Genomic DNA, 26,798 nt, shown 5'->3' on the forward strand with positions numbered 1-26,798 from the left:
TTGGGTTTTCTCCAAGAGCAGTAGTTGCTTGTAAACTGCTGAGGCATTTCTAAAGTATCTTAACTAAGCAATTTAACCATATTATCACAGAGCAGGGCAACTTGATATGGTGTCCCCTGATGAGATAATATAAACATACAACATAAAACCAAGAAACACTTCTGTGTGAAGTCTGAATCTAATCAAATCTTTAGAGCTGATTTTCAGTAAATACTGGGACTAGAGGGATAAGAATAGTATAGAGAATCGATCATACAAATCCAATGTAGGTCACATTTCAAAAGTAATTTCATAAAAGACAGTGTTACGGAAAATCAGAGCTAAGGCATTGGAAGGACATCAAAGAGACAACCAAATACTAGCACTCTAAGCTCATCTACGACAGAATGTAATAGATTTGGGTTGTTTGGTTATATTCACTAGGCCTAGTTCATTAAACAATGGGTTGTGAATCCATTCAGGGTTGTACAATTTAGTGTTGGGAGTTAAAAAAAAACTGATAGCACCAAAAAGTTTCTGGGGAAAAAAACTCAGCAATGTATAAGAAATCCAAGGTGTTTCTCACAGTGCTTGCCTGTGTTTGTGACTTCAAGGCAGCTTTGGCTTTGAACATATACCATGCACTTTGAGCTGTGCATGTTATGACATGCAATGCTAACAAATATGGTTATGCATGAACTATGTTTTCATTGCTCATAAACAATTTTCTTATAGTTTAATTATAGAAAACAAAGACATACTTTTCTATGATCCTTAAATATGTAAATATCAAATTAATGTATATTTAGATTGCAATGTAAAATGTTTGAATCTGTTGAAACTTGGGTTTCTGACTTTCAAAAAATATTTGTTTGTTGTGCATCTTTGTGGTGTAGCACATGCATGTATGTAGTTGCTAAGGCTAGAAGAGGGCTGAATGGTTACAGGAACTGCAGGAAACCTGGCTTGTTATGTGGGTGATGAGATCTGAATTCTAATCCTCATAACTGTAGAGCAAGTGATATTAGCCACGGGTATGTCTCTACAGTGCCTTGACTTCCACCAAAGACTGTTAAATGAATTTTAGCTTTGAATTTGTATAGAATTTCCAACTATCTCTGAAATGATCCTGAAAATATTTGTCAGTTTATATTTATGTATTTATGAAAAGCAGCGTTCTCATCATTAACGATTCTAAGATCAGAATATTAATTAATTGTGAAAAACACTGAAAATGCTCTTAGTACTTTAGCATCAAAATATTCAGTTGGGTCTTAATTTTAATGTAAAAGACATACATTTGTACCACTGCACTTCCTATATAGTATTGACATGCTGGTGTCTGTCTTAGCTAACAGAGTAAAACATTTTAGGATTAATTACCTTTTAGCTAGCCTTGTGCAACAACTTGAGCCAGCAGTTGTGTGCCCCTGCACAGCCTCCCCTTTTCCGAGACAGGGTTTCTCTGTCTGGCTGTGGCTATCCTGGAACTTGCTCTGTAAAACCAGGATGTCTTTGAACTCAGAGATCCACCTGTCTTTGCCTCCTGAATGCTGGGATTAAAGGCTTATGCCATCACCTGCCTCCCTGCTCCCACTGGCTGAGCAGTTACGTTCTTGTTTTAGCTAATAATTAAAGACATTTTAGTTTATGTGGAAGCCCATGACCAATGCTCCTGAGGACTGTAGAGGACAGGAAGCTGCTTCTGCTGTAGCATCAATGACTGCAGACTTACCTGAGAAAGAGGAACATAGAAGGCTTTGGAGACAAACACTCCACCTATTCACCCCCCCCACCCCCTAAATAATAACAGCTTAGACAGGAAACCATGGAAGAGATCTCTTAAAAATTGTAATAAAGATGCTGAAGTGGAGCTCTCCACAACTGAGGGCTTCTGACAGGGGTGTGAGTGGGGAAGACTACGATTTCTTTACATGAAAGACGACTGGGAGTGTCAACATGTTTCAGTGAATATACAGGGAACACAAAATCGACTAGTATTTTTTTTTCTTTTTTTATGGGGGGGTGGGGCAGAGGTGGCAGGATAGGTCACAAAGGTAGCAGGCAGACCTGGAAGGACTGGAAAGTAAGTGTGATCTAGGTGAATGGTGTGAAATTTCCAAATAATCCATACAAACTTATGACAAAAAAGATATTTTAATTTGTAAAGACTTTATTTCTGTATGTCTATATTTTAACAAATACTTTTAAATATACAAAACCAACATATTAATACAGTCAATGTAAGGAAAAGTGCTCAGTTATCTAAATTACAGTATTCTGGAGGAAAAAAAAAGCCATGGTGAAAATCTTGAAAGATCCAACAGCACACAGTACAGTCCATTTTCTATTAATGACTTTCTGTAAGTGTTCAAAATATAGACTGCTCTCTGTATCAGTGAAAGCAAAAATTTCCAAATAGATTTGCCATTGCTTAAAATTTCTGGGAACTGGATTCCTATGACTTTATATGGAAATACTTTGAGTAAACCAAGTACTTTTTTTATCAGACACTGAAGTATTATGAAAAGGGAAGATGACTTCCACTTGACTCCTGAAAGGCCATCCCCAAATGGACTTTTCCTACTTTCAGCCTGATCATTTACAATCATACTTAAGACACTTTTGGTTTTGTAATTATTGGTACAAAATATAGTCTTTAACTTCTTAATTATTTGTTGGTTTTATGTGTGACTTTTATCAGTTTCTTCCTTGGTAACTCTTTTTGGTCAGGGGAATAATGGACAGCAAGGCATTTTCTTAAACACGTGACTCTCAATCCACAAACATCTGAAATAAATACTTTTTTAGTAGTAGGGGGGACCCATTCATCCATATCATTTTCAAGGCACTCAGCAGCAGGGCAGTGGTTGAGCTTCTGCATAGATGTTTTTACATTCTTTGGGCAGGTTGGGGTAGCTTGACATTTGCCAGTTAGAGGAGAAATGTTTGTGTTTTTATAATTAGCATTAAGATGTGAATAGAAGGAAGGCAGTATTTTGGAAGCACCATTTAAGCCATGAATTCTTTGGTGGAAGCCTGCAACTGGAGTTGACTGTGAACATGGAACAAAGTCTTCTTGGCTTTCTTCAAAATCACATTCTGAGTCTGACTGAGAGCTTGGTCTTCGATACTCTGAGGGTGATATGCTTTGCAAGGAGAGTTTTTGTGAAGGATGGTTGCAGTTCTCATTTATAGGATAATTTTCTGTGCAAGATGCTTCCAGTGGTAACAAAATATCTTGCGGTAGTTTGGTAATTTCTGTTTCAGTGTCCTTATCTTTAGCAAAATCATCAAAAAGATCAGCAGAAGCGTTGTAGCTGCCTTCATGATCAGCAGAAGAACTTTGTGTTAAGTTATTATTGCTAGGCCTATAAGGCTTTTCTTTTGATATGCTTTTTGGGCTCCCGCGAAAGGTCTCTAAAGGATATGTGAGTTTCCGGCTAATTGTGAAATTGTCATCTTGCTTTTCCGGCCATCTATAACTCCGCTTATTTTCTAATTTGTGAAGATCAGAAACATCATTGTATTTTTTAGAACAGTTTTGTATTGCCAATTTTTCTTTTGTTCCTGAATGCGATTTTTCTTCACATCCAGTAAAACAGCTGTTACTGAGATCAGAACAGTCACTTATTGAGGTTCTGGGCCTGCATGAAATTTCATTCCTTTGTTGCAGGACCCCACTAGTCCTCTTTTGGCTAATGGAGGCTTCCATGTCATCTGAAGATGTAAACAGAGCTGATGAACAAGTATCTGGTAGAAAATCCTTGGAGATATCGCTCCTATTACTGCCTATAGAGACAGCCGCTGCTGCCTTGTCTGGATGTGATTCTCTTTGGATTTGAGAACTTGAACTAGACTTACTGTTATAAAAGAAGGCCTCTCTCCTTGAGTTTTCTCTCATTGCTTGTGATGACCTTAAGCCGAAAGGCGGCGTATTTAAGGCTCTAGTATCTCTCAGAGGAGTCAATGATAATCTGCTGTAGTTTTTGTGGCATTTATCAGTGCTGTTATCTGTACCCTGCTTTCTATTCTGAGTATCTATCTCAGCTACAGCAATCTCACTTTCAACAACTGCTAGAAACTTGTTCAGGCTTTCAGAGAATGGTATATCATCCCAAATCAAGGAGTCAGACTTCTGGGAAGCACTCGCTGTTTCTTCGGGTTTCAGTGATGACAATGAAAATGCAGAAGATCCCTGTTGAAGAATGGTGGTATTTACTTCACAATGCTGGTAACATGGGATATCATACTGGGAGTAATCATTTTTTTCTGCTTTACTATAGCATTCTAAATTATGTTCCTTAAAGGGTTTTTGCATTTGTGAAGGGAAAAAATTAGAGTCAGTCAGTCTACTTTCATGACAACTGCTGCAAATTGGACTCAGTAAACCTAATTCTTCACCCAACTTTCCTGTTGTATTATTCTTGTCCATACAAGAAACAAAGCTCCATAAACTCTGGAGGGAATCGTGGCAGTTGTTAGAACTAGTGACCTCAGAGAAGGAGACGCAGTGTCCGTTTTGGGTAGGAGTACCACTGGCCACGAGCTGTTCTGAAGGTGGGAAGTCATCATTAGATGTTACGTGTGAATCAGTAGACGTCAGCTCAAGAGATGGCTGCCAGAATCTGAAAAAGTCCTCTCTGCTAGACTCCAAAACCCAGGATGTATTCCCAGAGCCCTGTATGCTGTTGAACTCGCTGTCTGAGTGATCTGAAGTGAGTGACTGGCTGCTATGGTCCTGAGAGTCACAGTGATGTTTCCTGTGTAAAAGCGGATGTAAATAGTCAATGACAGTGAAGCCTGTAACACGCGGGTCAGGCAGGACGATCTGGGAGGCTACGAGTGTCCTGACTTCTCCTCTGTGCTTACAGCAAGGCTGCTGGAAGTTACTGCAATTGGAATGGTGTCCACATACATCTCCAAAGTTCTGTGAAAGAAGTAAATGAATTTAAATGAGAACAAAATAACTTTCTCTTGGTTCAAGGAGGAAACAGGGAGCAGGAATTTAAAGGTTAAAGGAAATAAAATGCTAACTCTAACTCCTTTACTGTTACTGAAAGACTAGCACACATCGAAGACTGTGAACATAGACAGAGACTTATCTTCCAGTCCTGTTTCAGCAGTTACTAGGGATGCTGGGGTCCCAGATATGCTTCCTAACTCCTCTCATTTATGAAACAAAGATTATTTGATTAACAATAATACAATCACACAATACTTAGCAAACAGTATTCTGTTATAAATGATGGTACTATTGTATTTGTGAAAGAAAGAACAGAAAAAGGAAACTAAATTATATAATATTTTAACCAAGTAAAGTTCCTTAGCTCTTGGTTTATCTGTTTTGGGGTTTAGTACCCATTTGGTAGTGCTATATTCTCTCCACTATACCCCATTTAGAGTATAATCAAATTTCCACTAATACTTTTAGTCTAGATCAGTTTGTTACTACTCCTTCAGAGTTGGTACATTTTAAAACTTTTCTACTGTTAAGTATTTAAGAACATACTTCTAAATTTATTCTTTATGAGACCCTGGCTGGCCTGGAACTTGCTATGTGGATCAGGCTGTCCTTGAACTCAGATCTAACTAGCCCTGTCTCTTGAGTGCTAGGAGTAAAGGTGTACATCATCACAACAGGCTTTATCGTTCCAATTTTAGTATATGTGCTGCCGAAGCGAGCACCACAACAGGCTTTAATCTACTCTTAATGTTTTTAATCAATATTCAGATATTTACCTTTAGGGTTGTTTCTCTCCTTTTATAGAAGACATAGATATTTATTATGTAATCGGTACAGAATTTAGAGTAAAATAAAAAGTCTTCTAAAACCAAATATCTAATACATTTTCTAATTCATAATAAATTCTTCCTTTTAAAGCTCTGAAAACATTGAATTGAACTTCTATGGCTTTTGAAATAGGGAGTTGTAACCTATAATATTTAAGCAGATCACATGTAAACTAGTTTTAGTTTTAAGTGCTTCTACAGGCTTTACTATCTATGCACTGTTAAAAACAGTGTGGGAAATTACAATCGTTTCAGTACAGAGGACATTTAAAAGAAAGATGCTCCAATTACCGTTACTCCAAACACAAAGCTTTGTCCAACAAAACACTTTTCTACTGCTGTGGTCAACAGGCTCTGAGTTCTACCACTGTCCAGGGTTTCTGGGATTTTACTAGAATCCTTAAGGTACCTTTGAAAGAAAAAGAAGTGGTAAGCTTTGAAATTTTATGTTGCAGTAAAATCAGAAGACACAATATTTTCAAATATGTCATGAACCCTGTCAGTTCCATACAGAGGAAAAAGAAGTCTGACCATGACAATTTGTCCCTATTGTCTGTTCCTGCTCACAGAAGGAGAGAGATAGATAGTTAAAGCTCCCTCCCAAACCCACTATCAGATGTGAACAAATGCCTGCAAGGTCTGGGAAGGAAGCTTAGTGGACTAGCACAGGTAAGTCTGCGCTTGGTTCAACCTGTAGCTGTGTGTGTATATGTGTGTGTGTGTGTGTGTGTGTGTGTGTGTGTGTGTGTGTGTGTGTTGGGGGTGAGGTGGGGGGTATAGATGCTCACTTAATCTTCAGAGCCTGCAATTATACTAAGTAAAAGCAAGCGTGGTAGGAACGGTCTTTGAGGTCCTTCTAGTGTCCCTCGCCTTCACTTTGCCTTGAAGTACAATGATGTGAGCACATTTCTCCTGAAAAATGACTAGGTGAAGAGAGAAGAAGGTTGAAAATGAGAAAATATTTCACTTGTATGGATTCTTAAAAGTCTCAAGGCTGTGTCTTTTAGGTCAAGCTCAAGGGATGAATCTGTAAAGTGTCTAACCTAGATTAGAGTTTTATAATATTTTAGTTGCAGAATAGTTACTCTGAACTTAAAACACAATTATGTATTTTTGAGAAAATTTCCTTTCTCAGTTGATATCTTGCCTGAGATAAAGGGCTTTTTAGTAAACGACAAATACCCTCAAGACACGTATTTCTAAATACTATTAGCAAGATGAACAAGCAGTCAGGTAAAAAAATGCCTTAAAGATTCTTACCTGTGTAAACCAGTAGCAGTGAGTCCAAAATAAGTATCTAAGCAGCTCCCAAACACAGTAATGACAAATAACGTGTTGGACTCTGCCACTTTCAAGGACAGTCTATATCTGTAGTTGGCACTCTCAGCATCACCGGTACAGCCACACTTGGGACAAGTAAACCTAGAAAAGTGGGAGAGAAAGCATAGAGTTGTCCAAATTTAGAACAGTTTGTATACAAATATTCCTAATAAATTCAATTCTTCAATTCTTTCTGGCTAACAACCTTTCTTTCTCCCTCCTGAAACAGGGTGTTGGGTGAGAGAACTGGCCCCATTGTTATACAGCTAGGGTCACCTGGGAACTCTTGACATCCTTTACCTGTCCCTCCGGGAGGACGGCAGTACATTCATGTACTACTACACCTAGGTCAATAAACTTCTTTATAGATTTTAGTAGTACCAAACTGGAAGACACATATACCAGACTGCTCAGAAACTGATGGAAAACAGTATAACAAAAGAATAACCTTGAATAGTTATACACCAAGAATTTATTTGTATTTTTCTTAAAATCCTGAAAATTAATATATTAGCTTTTAAAAGATTTATTTTTCACTATGTATATGGGTCTGTACCTGTATTAGGCATGTGAATACAGGTGCGCTTGGAAAGCAGAGGTATTGAATGTCCTGGGCCAGAGTTATGACCTCTCTACTCCTCAAAATTACTTTAATCATGATATGTTAAGAATATTAGATTATAAAAATTACACATAAAAGGATACAATGAAACGTTTTCAAGATAATATGCAACTGTAGCCAAAGGATAGTAAAAATATGCACCAAGTGTAAATTTCATGTTCTATACTGCTTGGTCTTGGGACCATTAGTTTAAAATCTTGAGGGCCCTGGGTATAAAATCGAATGCAGAGGAAAGATAAAACTAGACAAGTTAAGTGAACACTATGGTACAGATTTTTATCAAACTAATGTGTTAGTCTCGCTACTATTGCTGTAATTATTATAACTTCTCTTTATTTGTATGCTAGGCAAATTCTTCACCACTGAGCTATAGGCCTAGGTGCTTTTTTCCTACTTTTGTTTGTAATATCTTATAATTGTTATCTTTACTTTTCATGTTCTGGAATACTGATCCTTTAAACACATGGTAATTGGAGCTACGAGGGGTCCCCTGAGCCCCATTATCTGGCCCACAGCTCTGACTACCTTCCTGAGGACTGTCAGGCTGTACTATAGAGCAATAGTAATGAAAACTATATGATATTAGCATAAAAAGACAGATTATCAATGAAATAGAATTGAAGACCCAAAAATAAACCCATATGCCTACTGACACTTGATTTTTGACAATGAAGGGAAAAAACCCATAGAATAGAAAAAAGAAAGCATCTTTAACAAATGGTGCTGGTCTAACTGGATATCTGCATATAGAAAAATGCAAATAGATCCATATTTATTACTTTGCACAAACCTCAAATCCGCGTGGATCAAAGACCTCAACATAAAGCCAGACACACAGAAGAGAAAGTGGGGAATAGCCTTGAATGCATTGGTACAGGACATAACTTCCTGAACAGAACACAGGCAGCTCAGGCACTACGATCAACAATTATTTAATGGGACCTCATGAAACTGAATAGCTTCTGTAAGGTAAAGGACACAATCAATAGGACAAAGTGGCAGCCTACAGAATAGGAAAGATCTTCACCAACTGTACATCTGACAGAGAACTAATATCTAAATTATATAAAGACCTTAAGAAAGTAGACATGAACAAACCCAATAACCCAAGTAAAAAGTGGGCTAAACAGAGAATTCTCATCAGAGGTATCTTTCATGGCTGAGAAGCTCAATATCCTTAGTCATTAGAGAAATGCAAATCAAAACAATTCTGAGATTCCTTCTTACAACCATAAGCATGGCTAAAACCCTTCCGGTCTCCATCTGCACCCAGAGCGAAGGTTGTTCCCACAGCCCTCCTGACCCAAAACCTGCCTGGAGAGAGCTGGTCTCCCAGGAGTGCTCCCACTCCTAAGCCCACAGGTGAGACCCGACTTTTGCTTCACTGACAGCCCAAAGAGGGACCAGAATCATACAGGGCACAGGAACCATGGAGCAGCCTGGGACAGCATCCTTCTGGTCTCCACCTGTGCCCAGGGCTACGGCTGTCCCACAGCCCTCTAGACCCAAAGCCTGGCTGGAGAGAGCAGGTCTCCCAGGAGTGCTCCCACTCCTACGATCACAGGCTCACAGGCGCACAGGAGGGACAAGTTCCAGTCAAAGACAGCAAGACCAACAAACATCAGAGATAACCAGATGGCGAGAGGCAAGCACAAGAAGTTAAGCAACAGAAACCAAGACTACTTGGCATCATCAGAAACCAATTTTCCTACCACAGCAGATACTGAATATCCCAACACATTGGAAATGCAAGATTTGAATTTAAAATCACATCTCATGATGATGATAGAGGACTTTAAGGACATAAATAACTCCCTTAAAGAAATACAGGACAACACAGGTAAACAAGTAGAAGCCATTAAAGAAGAAACACAAAAATCCCTTAAAAAGTTACAGGAAAATACAACTGAACAGGTGAAGGAATTGAACAGAACTGTACAGAATCTAAAAATGGAACTAGAAACAATAAGGAAATCACAAAGAGAGAAAACCCTGGAGATAGAAAACTAGGAAAGAGATCAGGAGTCATAGAGGCAAGCATCACCAACAAAATATAAGAGATTGAAGAGAGAATCTCAGGGGCAGAAGATATCATAGAAAACATTGACACAACAATCAAAAACAAAACAAAACAAAACACAAAAAGCTCCTAACCTCAAACATCCAGGAAATCCAGGACACAATGAGAAGACCAAACCTAAGGATAATAAATAGGTATAGAAGAGAGCAAAGATTCCCAACTTAAAGGACCAGTAAATATCTTCAACAAAATTATTGTAGAAAACTTCCTAACCTAAAGAGAGGCCCATGAACATAAAAGAAGTCTACAGAACTCCAAATAGATTGAACCAGAAAAGAAATTCTTCCTGTCACATAATAGTCAAAACACCAAATGCACAAAATAAAGAAAGAAGGGAAAAGGTCAAGTAACATATAAAGGCAGAACTACCAGAATTACACCAGACCACCAGATCTCTCACCAGAGACTATGAAAGCTGGAGAAGATCCCGGGTAGATGTCATATAGACACTAAGAGAACACAAGTGCCAGCTCAGGCTACTATACCCAGCCAAACTCACAATTAACATAGATGGAGAAACCAAGATATTCCATGACAAAACCAAATGTACACAATATCTTTACACAAATCTAGCTCTAAAAAGAATAGCAGATGGAAAACTCTAACACAAGGAAGGGAATTACACCCTAGAAAAAAGCAAGAAAGTAATCTTCTTTCAACAAACCCAAAAGAAGATGGCCACACAAACATTATTCCACCTTTAACAACAAAAATAACAGGAAACAACAATCACTATTCCTTAATATCTCTTAATATCAATGGACTCAATTCTCCAATAAAAAGACCTAGACTAACAGACTGGATATGTAACAGGACCCAGCACTTTGCTGCATATGAGAAACATACCTCAGTGACAAAGACAGATACTACCTCAGAGTAAAAGGCTGGAAAAAAATTCCCAAGCAAATGGTCCCAAGAAACAAACTGAAGTAGCCATTCTAATATTGAATAAAATCAAGTTTTAATCAAAAGTTATCAAAAAAAATGATACTTAATACTCATCAAAGGAAAAATCTACCAAGATGAACTCTCAATTCTGAACATCTATGCTTCAAATGCAAGGGCACCCACATTCATAAAAGAAACCTTACTATAAAGCTCAAAGCATACATTGCACCACACACAATAACAGTAGGAGATTTCAATACCCTACTCTTATCAATGGACAGATCATAGAAACAGAAACTAAACAGAGATACAGTAAAACTAACAGAAGTTATGAATCAAATGGATTTAACAGATATCTATAAAACATTTCATCCTAAAACAAAAGGATATACCTTCTTCTCAGCACCTCATGGTATCTTCTCCAAAACTGACCATATAATTGGTCACAAAACAGACCTCAACAGATACAGGAAGATAGAAATAATCCCATGCATCCTATCAGATCACCATGGACTAAGGTTGGTCTTCAAAAACAACAGAAAGCCCATATACAAATGGAAGCCGAACAAGGCTCTACTCAATAACAACTTGGCCAAGGAAGAAATAAAGAAATTAAAGACTTCTTAGAATTTAATGAAAATGAAGGTACAGCATACCCAAACTTATGGGACACAATGAAAGCTGTGCTAAGAGGAAAACTCATAGCTCTGAATGCCTCCAAAAGGAAACAGGAGAGAGCATATACTAACAGTCTGACAATACACCTGAAAGTTCTAGAACAAAAAGAAGCAAATACACCTGAGAGGGGTAGATGGCAGGAAATAATCAAACTCAGAGCAGGAATCAACCAGGCAGAAAGAAAAAGGATTATACAATGAATCAACAAAACTAAGAGCTGATTCTTTGAGAAAATCAACAAGATAAACTCTTAGCCAGACTAACCAGAGGGCACAGAGAATGTATCCAAATTAACAAAATCAGAACTGAAAAGGGAGTCTTGACAACAGAATCTGAGGAAATTAAAAAAATTATCAGATTCTACTACAAATGCCTATACTCAACAAAACTGGAAATTCTGGAGAAATGGACAATTTTCTAGACAGATACCAGGTACCAAAGTTAAATCAAGATCAGATAAACCATCTAAACAGTCCCATAACCCATAAAGAAATAGAAGCAGTCATTAAAAAAGTCTTCCAACCAAAAAAAAGTCCAGGAGCAGATGGGTTTGGTGCAGAATTCTATCATACTTTCAAAGAAAACCTAACACCAAAACTCTTCAAAGTAATCCACAAAATAGAAACAGAAGGAACACTACCTAATTTGTACTTTGAAGTCATAATTACACTTACACCTAAACCTCACAAAGACCCTACAATGAAAGAGAAATTCAGATTAATTTCCCTCATGAATATCGATGCAAAAATACTCAATAAAATTCTCGCAAATGGAATCCAAGAACACATCAAAACGATCATTCAGCATGATCAAGGAGGCTTTATACCAGGGATGCAAGGATGGTTCAATATATGGAAATCCATCAATGTGATCCACTATATAAACAAACTTAAAGAAAAAAGCCGCATGATCATCTCATTAGATGTTGAGAGAGCATTTGACAAAATTCAATAGCCCTTCATGGAAAGTCCTTGCAAAGATCAGGAATTCAAGGCCATACCTAAATATAGTAAAAGCCATATACAGCAAATCAGTATCCAACTTCAAACTAAATCTCCATTCAGAAACTTGAAGCAATCCCACTAAAATCAGGGACTAGACAAGACTGCCCACTCTTTCCCTTCCTATTCAATATAGTACTCGAAGCCCTAGTCCTGGCAATTAGATAACAAAAGGACATACAAGGGACAGACATTGGAAAGGAAGAAGTCAAAATATCAATATCTGCAGATGATATGATAGTATACTTAAATGACCCCAAATTCCACCAGAGAACTCCTAGAACTGATAAACAACTTCAGCAAAATGGCTAGATATAAAATTAACTTGAACAAACCAGTAGCCTTCCTCTACTCAAAGGATAAACAGGCTGAGAAAGATAATAGGGAAACAACACCCTTCACAATTGCCACAAATAATATAAAATACCTTGGTGTGACTTTAACCAAGCAAGTGGAAGATCTATATGACAAGAAGGAAAGATCTCCCATGTTCATGGATTGGCAGAATTAATACAGTAAAAATGGCCACCTTGTCAAAAGCAATCTACAGATTCAATGCAATCCCCATCAAAATTCCAACTCAATTCTTCATAGATTTAGAAAGAGCAATTTGCAAATTCATTTGGAATAACAAAAAAACCCAGGATATCGAAAACTGTTTTGAACAATAATAGAACTTCTGGGGGAATCACCATTTCTGACCTCAAGCAGTATTACAGAGCAATTGTGATTTAAAAAAAAAAATGCATGGAATTGGTACAGAGAAAGGCAGGTATTTCAGCAGAATAAAATTGAAGACTCAGAAATAAACCCACACAACTGATCTTTGACAAAGCAGCTAAAACCATCCAATGGAAAAAAGAAAGCATTTTCAACAAATGGTGCTGGTTCAACTGGAGGTCAGCATGTAGAAGAATGCAAATTGATCCATTCTTATTGCCCTGTACACAGCTTAAGTCCAAGTGGATCAAGGGCCTTCACATAAAACCAGATACACTGAAACTAATAGAAGAGAAAGTGGGGAAGACCTCAAACACATAGGCACAGGGAATAAGTTCTTAAACAGAACACCAATGGCTTATGCTCTAAGATCAAGAATCGACAAATGAGACCTCATAAAATTGCAAAGCTTCTGTATACCAAAGGACACTGTCAACAGGACAAAATGGCAGCCAACAGATTGGAAAAAGGTCTTTACCAATGTTACATCCCTTAGAAGGCTATTATCTAATATAAACAAAGACCTCAAGTTAGATTCCAGAGAACCAAATAATCCGATTAATGTTTAATATAATTATGTGGAGGCCCTTGATCTACTTGTACTTAAGCTTTGTACAGGGCAATAAGAATGGATCAAATCACAACGACCCTGAGATTCCACCTCACACCAGTCAGAATGGCTAAGATCAAAAACTAAGGTGACAGCAGATGCTGGTGAGGATGTGGAGAAATAGGAACCCTACTTCATTGTTGGTGGGAAGATGTTTGACCCCACAGCCACCAGGATGAGCTTCTTTTCAGCCTTCAAATTCATCTGCATTAAATTTGGTATATCCCCTCCTTTGTGAAATGTGACTCTTTTGGTAGCCAGGGAATTTGATCTTGAGTCCATGCAGGGCCTCAATCACATGTTCCTTATTCTCCAGCTTGGTGTGGATATACATGAAGACCCAGGCAGTGTGAACCCTAGCCACTGTGCCCCAGGGCTTCCTAAACATACCTGTCAAAAAGCTAGGCTGGGACAGCATTGAGATAAGAAATGTGACTATCAGTGTCTTCAAGGTCCCTTAGGCAAACCCATATAGGCTGCATATACTCCCAAGGTTGCTTCTGTTTACGGTCACACAGCGTTTAAGAGGAACACCTTATTTTGCTTTGAGATAAGACCTTTCACTGAATCTGGAACTAACTGATCAGCAATACTACTTGTCAGCAAGCTACAAGGCATCTTGTCTCTGCTTCCTTGGACTGATACTAAAGGTACACAACTGCTTTTTACAAAGCATGGTGTGGGGTTCTGAACTCTGAACTCTATTCCGATGCTTGTATAACAAATACTTCACTGAGTTGTCTCCTTAGCCTTTAGGATGTACTTGAAATGTCTCTACTCTTTGATCTAGGAGATTAAAAAAGTTGTCTCCACAAAATAACAAAACCCTTATTATGGCTGTCATTGCTAAGGATTTGGGGTTGAAATAGGATCTACAGAGGCTATGGTTGGGGAACTCATCACAAACTTGGTGGCTAATGTAGTGGCATAAATGAAAGCGAAGAATTTCTGTATTCTGTGTTGGCTGATTTCTACTAAGGAAAAGGGAAAGCAGAAGTGAAAATAGAAAAGGTTAAGCATCATACTTGAGTTTTGTGGTATTATCATTGTAAAATAAATAGGCACACGTTACTTTCCAGTGAATTGATTTTCCACAGGTAATGACCAGGTGCAATGGGGTTTAATGCATCTAAGCAGTCCAGTTGGAGCTCCTTTCCTAGGGTTTTTAAGTGGGAATTTGAGTATAAACTGCACTGTTCAGAGGTAATATGGTGAGTATGAACATAGACCATAATCACATTGTTTAGCCTTGAATGTTTCTGTACCTAACTAGATGAGTGTGTGATTTGGGGCAAGCCACTTTTCTAAGCTTCAGTTTTCTACAAATGTGGCTATCAACAATAGCATCCATTTCATAAAAACCTCTTGTATTAAAGAGATGAATGTCTGCCAAGTGTTTGGCATCATGCCTAGCACACAGCAAACAGAAACTTATAAATTGGTAGTGAAAGAATAAAAAATGCAGCTAAGAAGTCAGAAGTTTAAAAATGCTATCTCACCTCCAAGAAGCCCTAAATACCTCAAATTCCAGACCCTGTCCTCTACCTGTAAGTAAGTAAAAGGTCACATTTCTTGAGCCTGCTCTCCCCACAGGAACTAGATAAAAGGACTTAAGATAAGGTCCTTAGATATGCGATTCCAGACCTAGTAAAGATAACAGAAAGCTTCTTCCAGAAACTAGCTGACCATAAAGTTAAGCAATCTTGAGAGACAGGAAGCTTTTCCTTGTGATTTTCCAATGACGCCATCCCTGTCCCCTTGGGTTGTAGCTTCTTCCTTTAAATACCCTTTCTCCCAGCCTCTCGGGGTCGAACTCCTATGCCCCTTCGTGGGATATGAGTCTCGACTCCAGTGCACTGGTTCCTATCGATAAACCTCATGTGATTACAGCAAGGATGGTCTTGTGTGAGTTCTTGGGGGTTGCATCATCCTGAGACTTGAGTGAAGGTCTCCCCGCTCTGGGGGTCTTTCAGTAGCACTAATCCTACAGAGCTAACAATGATACTCCACCCAAGTTTCTGTGAAGGATTATCTTTAAGATCCTACATCCTACAGTGATGTAGGCTTGTGATCCTAGTAATTGGAAAGCAGAAGCAAGAGGACCACAAGTTCAATGCAAGCTGGGCTATATAGTGATATTCTAGTTCACTTGGAAAAGACCACAAAGTTTAAAGAATAGTTTACATCTGTATATTACATCTATGTTACTGATCTATACAAATGTTCTGTGTATGTTATATATATTAACCTACCTGATCCAAATAAAAATTCCAAGAGGTAGATTTTTTTTGTCCAGTTTTAGGCCCAACACTACATAGCTATGATGGAGATGGTTGTGGCTATGATGTCTAATGTTTATATTCTCTCTCCTTGGGATGCTTAGCTAGAAGGACTGCCACAAGTTTGAAGTTAGCTTGGGATGATATACAGTGAGTTTCAGGCCAACCTAGGTCCCACCATTCAAACAAAAGGGGGCAGGGGTAATATCAAACTCAAGCATTCTGGCTCCACAGAATAATGTTAACCGCCATGACTTACTGCAATAGGGAAAGTATACTTGTAAAAGATCTTCAGCAAAAATAAGTGCCGTTTTAGAAGTCCTCGTATTGTGTACTAGATTTCTGTGTTATTTTTATATAGTTATTCCATACTGTAGATATTATTCAATCTTACAAATATATATGTACACTCACAGAATCTACATCTCCTGCCTGGTGTTGTACCATTAGTAGATGTTAGCAACCTATCTGCAATCTTATGCAAAATGAACTTGAAAAATTCCATTGTGTTTTTAAGAAAGGTTCTTGATTTCCCCCCATACCCCATTAATTCTAACTTGACAAGTGACTAGTGAAAATTATTAGTTCATTACTTTTATTTAAATATTACTAGGCATTACTACCATCAAAATCTTATATTTAATATCTAGACATAAAGCTATCAACTTTTTACTTCTACTCTACAAAAATAGGTGGTGTGTGTATATATATACATATATATATATATACACACATACGTTGTATGTATGTATGTATGTATGTATATATTTTGGGCTCTCAACAATATTTGGCTACAATGATTCTGTCATGGTACTCAGATGTAGCCAAACAACATTGTAGTTGTTGAACAATAGATTACTAGAATTTGAACATATCTGACCTGAAATTCTGAACTTGAGAGTACTTGCAAAAGTTTCAGAGCACTGACATGACTTGTGAAGTTGTAGACTTTGAAACCAGGGTTACCATATCAGAGCTGTGAATTCCAGAATAGCCTGAGCTGCAGAGAACTACTCACTAACAAACAAACACATTCATTTTGAAGCATTTGTATTTCAAGTTTAGATCAGGCATACTCCAACAAAGCCTATGCAAATATTCTTATATCTCCAAAGTTCTAGAATCTGAAACAGATCTGTCTCCAAGCATTTTATATATGTATTAGTAAGCATGGTGCCAACTACCAAGTTTATATATATATATATTTTTAAAAATAACCTGAGGACCATTAAAAAAAAAAAAACCACAAATACTCTTTAAAGCTTTCCTCTAGAAATTGGATTACTACTCAAATCTATTCTAAAACTAACAGAGGAACCAACTCTGAAATTTTCCATGAGAGTCCGATGTTCTGGTAGGGAAAATCCAGTATGCATTTGCCATGAGTCACAGAAAGTGTCTTCTTGTATTTCCCCTTATACAGTTTTTACTTTTACCTTTTGGACTCAAGGAATATCCTGGAGAAGCACCTTTGACATGATGGATATATAAAACTCGAATTCTGGAGAGCAAGTACTGAGGCAAAAAGGAATTTCCGTCTTCTATTCATGTGCCTCTATCTTGTCCTACAAAAGAAAACAAGCATGAGGTCCAATGCAAATGTTAAATCACACAGGAATACCATTCTCCTGCGCCCCACGGTGGACGTCTTCACTGTTTAACAGATCATTGACTTCTCCAAACCTACAGTTGGAATTTCATATTTCTGAATATAATTCTTATCAAAACCAGTCAGTTGATATTATCTTTTGTTTCATTAGAAGTGAAAGCAGTGCCAATATTCTTGCACTGGGGGATTAAATCTGGGGGCGCATACATGGTAATCAAGTACTGAACTATATTCTGAGGCCTGTGATGATATACTGAAAAACTAATTTCTTTTTTGCTTTTTAATTATTAAAAGAATTAAAAGAAACATTGAATGACTACTTCTGAGCAACTAGTCTCCTCTAGTAATTTATTTGAGAAATCACTTAGCCTACTCATATCTATAAAAGATATAGAAGTTGGGGTTACAATTTTAATGGGAAGGATTTTCCACGAACCAACTTCTTTCTTCCTCCTCCCTGTGCTTTTGGGAGTTCTCCCTATTTTGTCCAGGCTGGTCTTGAACTCATGGGCTAAAGTGATTTTGAGAAGCTTATTATTTGGGCCAGTAGCTGAAATGTCTTTAGATTTCCTTGAGTGGAATTTTACAGTTTGAAGAAAAAGGAGGTATTTAGCAATTAAGAATGGTACTGGTCTAAGAGGTCAGGGTGCTCATGTTTGTTTTACAGTCCTTGTTTATACAAGCATGTCAAAGATAGAAAAACACTGCTCTCTTCTTTTATAATTTCATTTTAAATTCTTTAAATTGTACATTGACTTACCATTTCCCCTCTATGATTGACTTATACACGGCATAAAATAAATGCTTTCAATAAAGAAGCCTAGGTTTTTTTTTCAGAGATATATCAATTTGTGTCATGTTTCTGGGTCTGAAATCAGTAAATTCTGACAAAGTAAAATTCAGTTAGACATAGCTTTTCAAGGATCATTAACAGAAATGTGTTAACTGTAAAATATGTCTACAAATCCTGAGTCAAGACATAATGTTTCCATGAGAAGAAGATTTTCTCGCTGCTTTCACAATGATTTCTCACTGGGTATATAAGCTCTATGAAGGGTAGATCTGGGTATATAAGCTCTATGAAGGGTAGATCTGGGTATATAAGCTCTATGAAGGGTAGATCTGGGTATATAAGCTCTATGAAGGGTAGATCTGGGTATATAAGCTCTATGAAGGATAGATCTGGGTATATAGGCTCTATGAAGGGTAGATCCCACATACAGCAGGAGATGGCTAACATAACACGAACTCAAAGACTTTCGTCTCATTTGCTTTGTTTGGGCATTTTTTTCTTCCTGATCTTTTGCTTGTTTGTATATCGTGGTTTCTGAATTTTTATGGTGTTTGTGTGTGTGCGCACAAGTGTGTGCTTTTCTTGTGCATTTTTTTAAAATTCTTTTTATTTGCTTGTTTCTTTTTTCCAACATTTCCAACTTCTAGTGAAGATAAAGTTTCCTCACATGATGTAATCTTGACTGCAGTTTGCTCCCCTCTGCCCCTCCCAGTTCCTCCCGCCCGCGCCTTCCATCTCGTTTCACTCCCTTTCTGTCTCTCCTTAGAAAACAACACAGGATTCTAATAATAAAATAAAATACAGAAGCTAACACAATGGAATTGAACAAAAAAAAAAAAAAGGGAAAAGAGCTGGAGAGAAGGCTCACGAAAGAGAAATCCACTCACTTACACACTCAGGAATCCCATGAAAGCCCTACACTAGAAGCTATAACATATAAACAAAGGGCCTCTGTATCTCCTGTACATGTCTTAGCCTCTGTGACTTCACATGATTGTGTCGATAAGTCCTTCTTCCTCTCTGGCCTCCATTCTTTCTGCTTCCCCTTCCACAGGGTTCCAGAGCCCTGAGGGGAGGGATTTGATGCACACATCCAGATAGGGCTGAGTGTTCCAAGGTTTCACATTCTCTGCATATCTATATATCTATATCTATATCATATCCCAACAGATACAGGAGGAAGCTTCTCTGTGGATAGCTGACCAAGCACTGATAAGATAGTAGCAGAACGTCATTAGGTCATTTCATTGCTAGCTGTTGTATTTAAAACAGTAGTAGTACTTGGTTATCCTAGGCCTCTAGGCTTGTTTGTTTTCTAGAGAGAGAAAGGTGTGGCGTCTGATGGGTTGGAGGAAGAGGGAAAGATCTGAGATGGAGGAGAGGAAACCATGATCAGAATAAATTCTAAGAAAAAAAGTTGTTTTCAATTAAAATAAAATTTCCCATCAAAGCTAAAAAATGAAAATTTGTAGATACAAGTTAAACATATAGACCCACCTATCTATATTCAGAAAGGTAGTGTAGAAACCCTAATCCTTTAACCCTTAGGTATACATGATTAGGTTACAAAGTTTTGTCAAACACATCCAGGTACTCCTAGATTTGCTTGCCACCTTGGAAATCTTTAAAAATGAAGCAGTTTACAATATAATTTACAGGGAAAAACAGAAAGGGGTCCACCAAAAACCCACCATTAGTGCTAACAGCTCAGGTTCCAGTCTTGTTCGGATAGCCATGTTGATGAGACTTCATGGGTGAAACCTGTGATATTTCAGCCATGTGGGTGCTAGGAATTGAACATGTGTCCTCAGGAAAAGCAGTCAATGTTCTTAACCATTGAGCTATTTCTCCAGACTCCTTTTCTTATTTTATTTCATTTCCTTGGTATTTATGTTCTAATAATTTCTTAAAGGAACGAAGAAAGGTGTTGTTTCTTGCCTTCTGCCCACTAAGCGGTTCACATTCTTTGCAACTTTCCGTTCATCCCATACTTCCACTGTGCAGTGCAGACTGTCATCCCAGCACCGCTTTCTGTTCATCCCAGACTCCCACTGTATAGTGCAGACTGTCAATCCCAGCATTAGGGCTGCATGCATGCATGCAGTTAGATTTTATATGGGTACTGCGGATCTGCACTGAGGTCCTCAAGCCTGTACAACAAGCAGTGATACCCACTGAGCTATCTCTAGCCCTCTAGGTTTAAACGTTTGATTATGTTGTGGGCCAATCTTTAGGAGATCCAATACAGAATTCCCTATTTTATGTGGACATTCAAAAATATTCTTTATGCACTGTGGGTTATATCATTCCTTGGCAGGTAGGCCTCTGCTGTTTAAGAAAAGTGGCTGAGGGGCTGGAGAGGTGGCTCAGTGGTTAAGAGCACTGTCTGCTCTTCCAAAGGTCCTGAGTTCAAATCCCAGCAACCACATGGTGGCTCACAACCATCTGTAATGAGATCTGATCCCCTCTTCTGGCTTATATATAATAAATAAATAAATCTTTAAAAAAAAAGAAAAGAAAAGTAGCTGAGTGCCAGGCAGTGGTGGCACACGCCTTTAATCCCAGCGCTTGGGAATCAGAGGCAGGTGGATCTCTTTGAGTTCATCACCAGCCTGGTCTACAGAACAAATTCTATGAAAACAAGGGCTACATAGAGAAATCTCCAAACCAGAGTAAAAAAACACAACAACACACACACCAAAATAAGGAAAAGAGCAGTATATGAGTCTGAGAGCCAAATAGTAAGCAGAGCTCCTCCATGGACTATGTTTCAGTTCCTGCTTCTAGGTTCCTGCCTTAGCCTCCCTCTGTGATGGACAAGCCAAATAAATCCTTTCCTCCCCTCATCAAAAGATTATTTATAAATTTTATTACACAGGTACTTTAGACGGGTTGACTTATAATTTAACTAAGACACTGTGCTGTATTGTGGGTATACATGTTTTCCCTCAAGTGTAGGGATTGAACCCTGGGCCTCATTCATACTAGGCAAGTATTTTACCACTGATCTACATTTACAAACTCTTTTTGGGACATCTTATAAGTTTCCCAAGGCTGGGCTGGAATTCGTGATCCTCCTGACTTAGCTTCCAAGTAGGTGGGATTACAGATCTATGCCACCAGGCCTGTCTAGATAATACAACTCATCAACACGGGAAAAACTTAATATAAGTATGGCATTTTGGAACTGATTTTCAAATTATGCAATAATGAATTGCTATATTTTAAGGTTGGCTGTTGCCTTTTATTTAAGGATTTATTGCCCTCTAGTGGATCAAATTCGTATGTTAAAAAACAAAACCCTGTAACTCATAGGTAAACTTAAGAATTGAAACGAAAGAGGTCAGTTTATTATTTTTAATTGGTGTTTTACCTGGTAAACCTACATTGTAAAAAGACACTTCATTCACTGAATGAAGGACACAGAAATCATTCTTCTCTGTCCAATCATAATGTTTCCTTCATGTAAATGCAATCTATAATAATGAATAATGAATATATGATAAACAAATATATATTCATATTCTTTTAGCTCTATCAGTTAAAACATGTACCAACTTAATAAGCTCACTATATGTACATATTTGTAATAAACTGTACGGTTGCTAAATGCCAATTGTTGCAGTATATAAGTCAGAGACAGAAAGACACAGTTCTTTCCTAGTCACTAGATTTATGTTCTAGTATAAGCGTTCATAGAACGTGATGTAACCGATAATTATATAAGTGAAATGTACATGATACCATGAGAAAAATCCAAGAGGAAGACTAATCAGAGTTTTGCTTGGAGGTGGGGTGGGGTGAGGAGAGAGACTGGGTTAGAATAATATAACTTTCATTTATAAAAAAGTATTTTCTGTCAAAACAGCATTAACAATGTTATATATCTGTTGTGGTAAAAATAAAAAACCTTTTATCCCACGCTAAAGCCGGCACACAGGGCCTCTGGGGGATATTTTCATCTCAGCAAAGTGTCTCACCTGCTAAGCTCCATCCCATTTCACACTGCCGACGGCTACTCTCTGAGCCCAGAAGCAATCTCTCCACCCATGTAGTTCCCAAGGCAGGTCGCTGTCACGCAGGTTTCATACAGAGACTGCCTATCTTGTGGATCTCTTACTGCGGACTCAAGTTGCCACATGAAAGAACACACCTAACCTCTGATCAGATTGATAAAGATATAATTTGCTTACCTAGACAGTACAAAATCCCGTACACACTCATCCCCTAAAAACAGTCATAACAACCTGTACCTATGCGTAGAATAGAATCTTAACATCTGCTGCCATGTTCTCCTAGCTCCTCCTCTCTTGCTTCTAAAACTTCATTCCCGTCCATCCTTTCTCATCCAATGACAGGCCTTGTTCTATCCTGTACCTGCCTTCACCTGCATAATGACATCAACCTACATATATCTAAAATATTTGTATTTTTATTTATTTATATGTATGTTTGTCTCTGTGCATATACTCCTTTGTGCAGGAGCCCATGTCCAGGTGCTGTCCTGGAGCTGGTGTTACACTAGGTAACACTAGTGGATGTGGGTACTGAAAATTGAGCCAGGTCCTCTTTAAGAGCAGCTAGATCTCTTAACAGCTAAGCCATTTCTCCCCTAAATGTATAGCTTTTATAATAAGAAAAAGGCAATGAAAGCAGTAGGTAGGAAACTTAGCAATAACATACAAGGGAAAGTTCAGCTCCTCCTAATCTCATACACATAAAAGTAGAAATGAGACTGGGGGGAGAGTGGGAGAAAAGTCTAAGTGTCATGGCACAGAAAGGAGAGCTAATTTTTTTTAGAGATTGCTTAAGTCAGTGTCCAAGAAGCCTCTGATAGGCTTAGGCTTAAAGCTCTATGGGGGAACTACACCATAACCAAAGATGCTTCTAATTTATCATCAAACAGAACTGTATATCAGCCTCTCTCCCCCCACCCTGTATGTGAGAGTGATAACTGAATGTTAAGATAAACTGGAAAGAGAAAGGTACTTAATGAAGGGACATAGGGTGGATCAGTGAATAGGGACATGAGAAGGGAAAAAAGCCCCTCACCTTGGAATCTAGTTTGCCTTATTTTTTTTTTTTTTACAATGAATCCAGAAACTCCAAAGCAACTGAAGCCAAAGCTGAGTATGTAGATGTATATTCTGAAGACTTTTCAAATAGGTATTAATTTACTCTAGCTAGGAGTTTTGAGTTTTAACAGGATCACACCTTTTTTTTTCACCCCTAAATCTAAGCAGTGCACCTTATAAGACCATCTTACTATTGGAATTATGAAAGCCTCATAAATTACTTCCTTGGGTTAATGAATCAGCCACAGGATCATATATAGAGCAAGACACTGTAAACACATTCTAGCATCTCGTGAAGCACACTGTGTCTTGGAACTGTAGTTCTATCCTTTTCCTAAATGACTCTATCTAAATATTTAATAAACTCATCAACTCTGCTCAGTCTTTTCTGAGGCATAGTCAATGATTAGGTTTACCTGATGGAAATCCCCAAGGAAGAAGGGAACTTCTCAGGCTGAGGATGGATATGCACGGAAGGCAGAGACAAAATTTACAGCAGAAGGTGAAATGATGTTGAAAACTACTGTTGAAACATTAACCAGGAAAGCCTTGATGCATACAACACAGCTTTTCTGTTTAGTATCATTTCTGAGGTATTTTTAACAGAAACTAAGAAGGGAGCATTTGAGGTAGAACAAAACCAAACAAACCAGGACATTGTGTTCAAGAACAGGAATTTGGTTGTGGATCAGGCTAATAATGCGTTCTATTCATCAATGTGTATCAATGCAACCATGCAAAGACTTCCATAATGCCATTCTTACAGGAGAGCCAAGTGTATTTAGGAGTCTCACAAATTCAAAGTTAATAAGTAACAAAAATCGAATTTTGTTAAGTCTTTCTTGTCACAAAATCCTCTCAATTTTAGTAAGTAATACTATTTCTAACTAACCATATGGCCAAATACTTAAGACTCTCTGTCTCTCCCCCAACATGCAATGTCATATCCAACATTTTTAGCTCACCCTCCCCCCCCTTTTTGAGACATCGTCTTTCTATACAGTTCTGACTCTCTTGGAACTCAATGCATAGACCAGGTTGGTCTTGAACTCAAGAGATCCACCTGCCTCTGCTTCCCGCCCGCCCAGCTTATTCCTTTTTAATATTTATTCTTTTAGAATTTCATACGCTATGTCTTATATTTCTCCACCCCCCCCCACCTTCCTACCCACCCAACTTCAGATTCTATCTCAAAAAACAAAGTTGGAAATGGTGGTAAAAGTCTTTAATCCCACACTCAGGAGGCAGAGGCAGGGTGATCTCTGTGGGTCTGAGGCCAGCCAAGGATACAGAGAGACCTGGTCTCAAAAACAAAACAAAACAAAACAAAACAAAACAAAACAAAACAACAACAACAACAAAACCACCAAGCCCATTGTGATTAGAATACTGGGACTCCTCCCTCCCTTCTCCCTTCCCTTTCCAAGCCATGCCATATTCACCCATTTAAAATCAATTCTTTAGAGGGGACTTTCCAGATCCATGGTTATTTCTAGACCCATTTTTTTTAAAACATAAGATTTTCCTCCATAGCCCTTAAGTCTCTTTGTATCTCAGGCTGGCTTCAAACTAGAGATTCTCATGACTCCAGAGTGCTAAGGTTATCAATATAGGTCTCCATACTCAATTTTGCTATTCTGTTTAATTCTATCCAAAAAGGGGGCAGAGGGGTACTTACCCTAGGACAGCAGTCTCTATTGGTAATTGAAGTCATCCAAAACCTGGCCCTTCTTGGCATAATGGGAGGCACTTAAAATTTTATCTGAGGAATGAATAAAAAAAATGACAGAGTGCTCTGTGATCCAGTTTTAAAAGGTCAAAAAATGCTTTAAATTTAAGATGCTTTTAAAAATGCTTTCAAAGTCAGCCTTGGTGGAACGTAACTATAAATCTAGCACTTGGAAGATAGAGGCTGGATGATCAGAAGTTCAAAATCCTGTTCTCTTAACTCACACACATAAAACAAACCAAACCAAACCAGAAAGGCTTTGCAAACTAAGAAATCACTAATGAGTCAGGATAAAAAGAAGTTTTGGAGGTTGAGAGGATGGTGCCTTTGAGGAATATACAAGATAACCTGGGGTTGGGGATAATTCAGTATGTCATGAACAGTGTGTGTGATATCCTGGGTTTTATCTCCTACCCCGAGAGGGTGTGTAAGTGCAGGTTGGAGAGGCAAGCAAGGCCAAAGAGCTTTTTAACCTACCTTAAGGAATTTGGACTTAAAACATCGGGAAAATAGAAGCATCTAAAACAAGATAAATGGTGAGTATCTTGGTCAAAAATTTTCACCTATCTGCCTGGTCTTATGGAGAATGGATAAACAGGGGAAACAGCTGAAGGCTACTGTCACAGCATACAACAGTCACAGGTTAGATTATGGTAGTGGCAGTGTTCAGTGGGGCTTGAATTTTCATCTTAGATGTGGATTCGAGAGATCAAGGAAAATAGAAAAGCTTCAGTTTCTGGATTGCGTGCATTATTCGGTAAAATACTTTTTCTGGGCAATCAGAGTAATCTGAAAAAGCAAAACAAAGCATCTTTGCCAGCAACTGGCAATATTCCGCACAGTAGTCTGATGACATATTTTTATGTCCCAGTTTAAAGTCGAGCCTTTTCCTTTCTGGGGCTCTGCAGCAACCGTAAAGTGTAAACATTCACTAAAGAACATGAAAAGGATTGACTCTCTCGTTTAACGTCGTATCCGGCTTTTACGGCCAAGAGTCTTGAAATAAATCCAAATGGAGCTCAAGGTTACAGTGCCTCGTCAGCAGTCTCTCTACCTAGAGCCCCCCAAGAATTCCTTTCTTCAGCTTCTCACCTGAAGCAAAGGACCCAGGCAAGCCCGGGCAACCATGAAGGAACTCCGGCCTCCCGGACAGCCGCTCTCCAAACGCTCGCAATCGAATCTCCCGCGTCCTCTTCCGCCGGAAATGTCGTCTTGACGGTCTTTAAGGAGAGCCAATCAGAAAATGCTCCGCAGGGCGTGTCGCTTATAACCCCGGCAAGCGACCCTCCTTGTCAAGCCAGGGGTAGCTGTGGGTTTTGAGAGACGTTCTTCTTCGACTGGTGGAGCGGTAGTTCTCTCAACGAAGTGCGGGGGAAGCCGGGAAGGCTCGAGGCGTGGGAAGGGGTGGCTGCACCCCTCAGACGAACGCCGAGGGCGTTGGAGCCGTGAAAGTTGGCGCCGCGGGCTGGACAGGAGGGGGCGCTGTTGACTACAACAGGGAGTCGCCATCGCGGAGCCTGGATGGATTATCCGGGTTGAGGGAATGTTTGGTCTGCACGAAAGACTCAGCGGCCACAGAAAGGACGGGTCGTGCGAGCAATGCGGCGGATGGGGTGACCCGA

At 38.6% G+C, this 26,798-nt stretch overlaps 1 protein-coding gene and 1 pseudogene across 1 annotated transcript; both read right to left on the reverse strand.

Annotated features, from left to right (window-relative positions):
* Nucleotides 1-2,134: 2,134 nt before the first annotated feature.
* Ddias (DNA damage-induced apoptosis suppressor) lies at nucleotides 2,135-26,340 on the reverse strand. The gene is given in 6 exon segments (NM_001126294.1): nucleotides 2,135-4,909; nucleotides 6,064-6,181; nucleotides 7,033-7,194; nucleotides 17,407-17,535; nucleotides 25,126-25,209; nucleotides 26,269-26,340. Coding segments are annotated over 4 exon segments (2,652 nt in total). The 5' UTR covers nucleotides 17,520-17,535; nucleotides 25,126-25,209; nucleotides 26,269-26,340; the 3' UTR covers nucleotides 2,135-2,650.
* LOC120100343 (small nucleolar RNA SNORA70) lies at nucleotides 14,131-14,240 on the reverse strand (annotated as a pseudogene).
* Nucleotides 26,341-26,798: the final 458 nt, after the last annotated feature.

The sequence above is a fragment of the Rattus norvegicus genome, chromosome 1, assembly GCF_021556685.1.
Source record: "Rattus norvegicus strain SHRSP/BbbUtx chromosome 1, alternate assembly SHRSP_T2T, whole genome shotgun sequence".
Classification (NCBI taxonomy): Eukaryota; Metazoa; Chordata; class Mammalia; order Rodentia; family Muridae; genus Rattus; species Rattus norvegicus.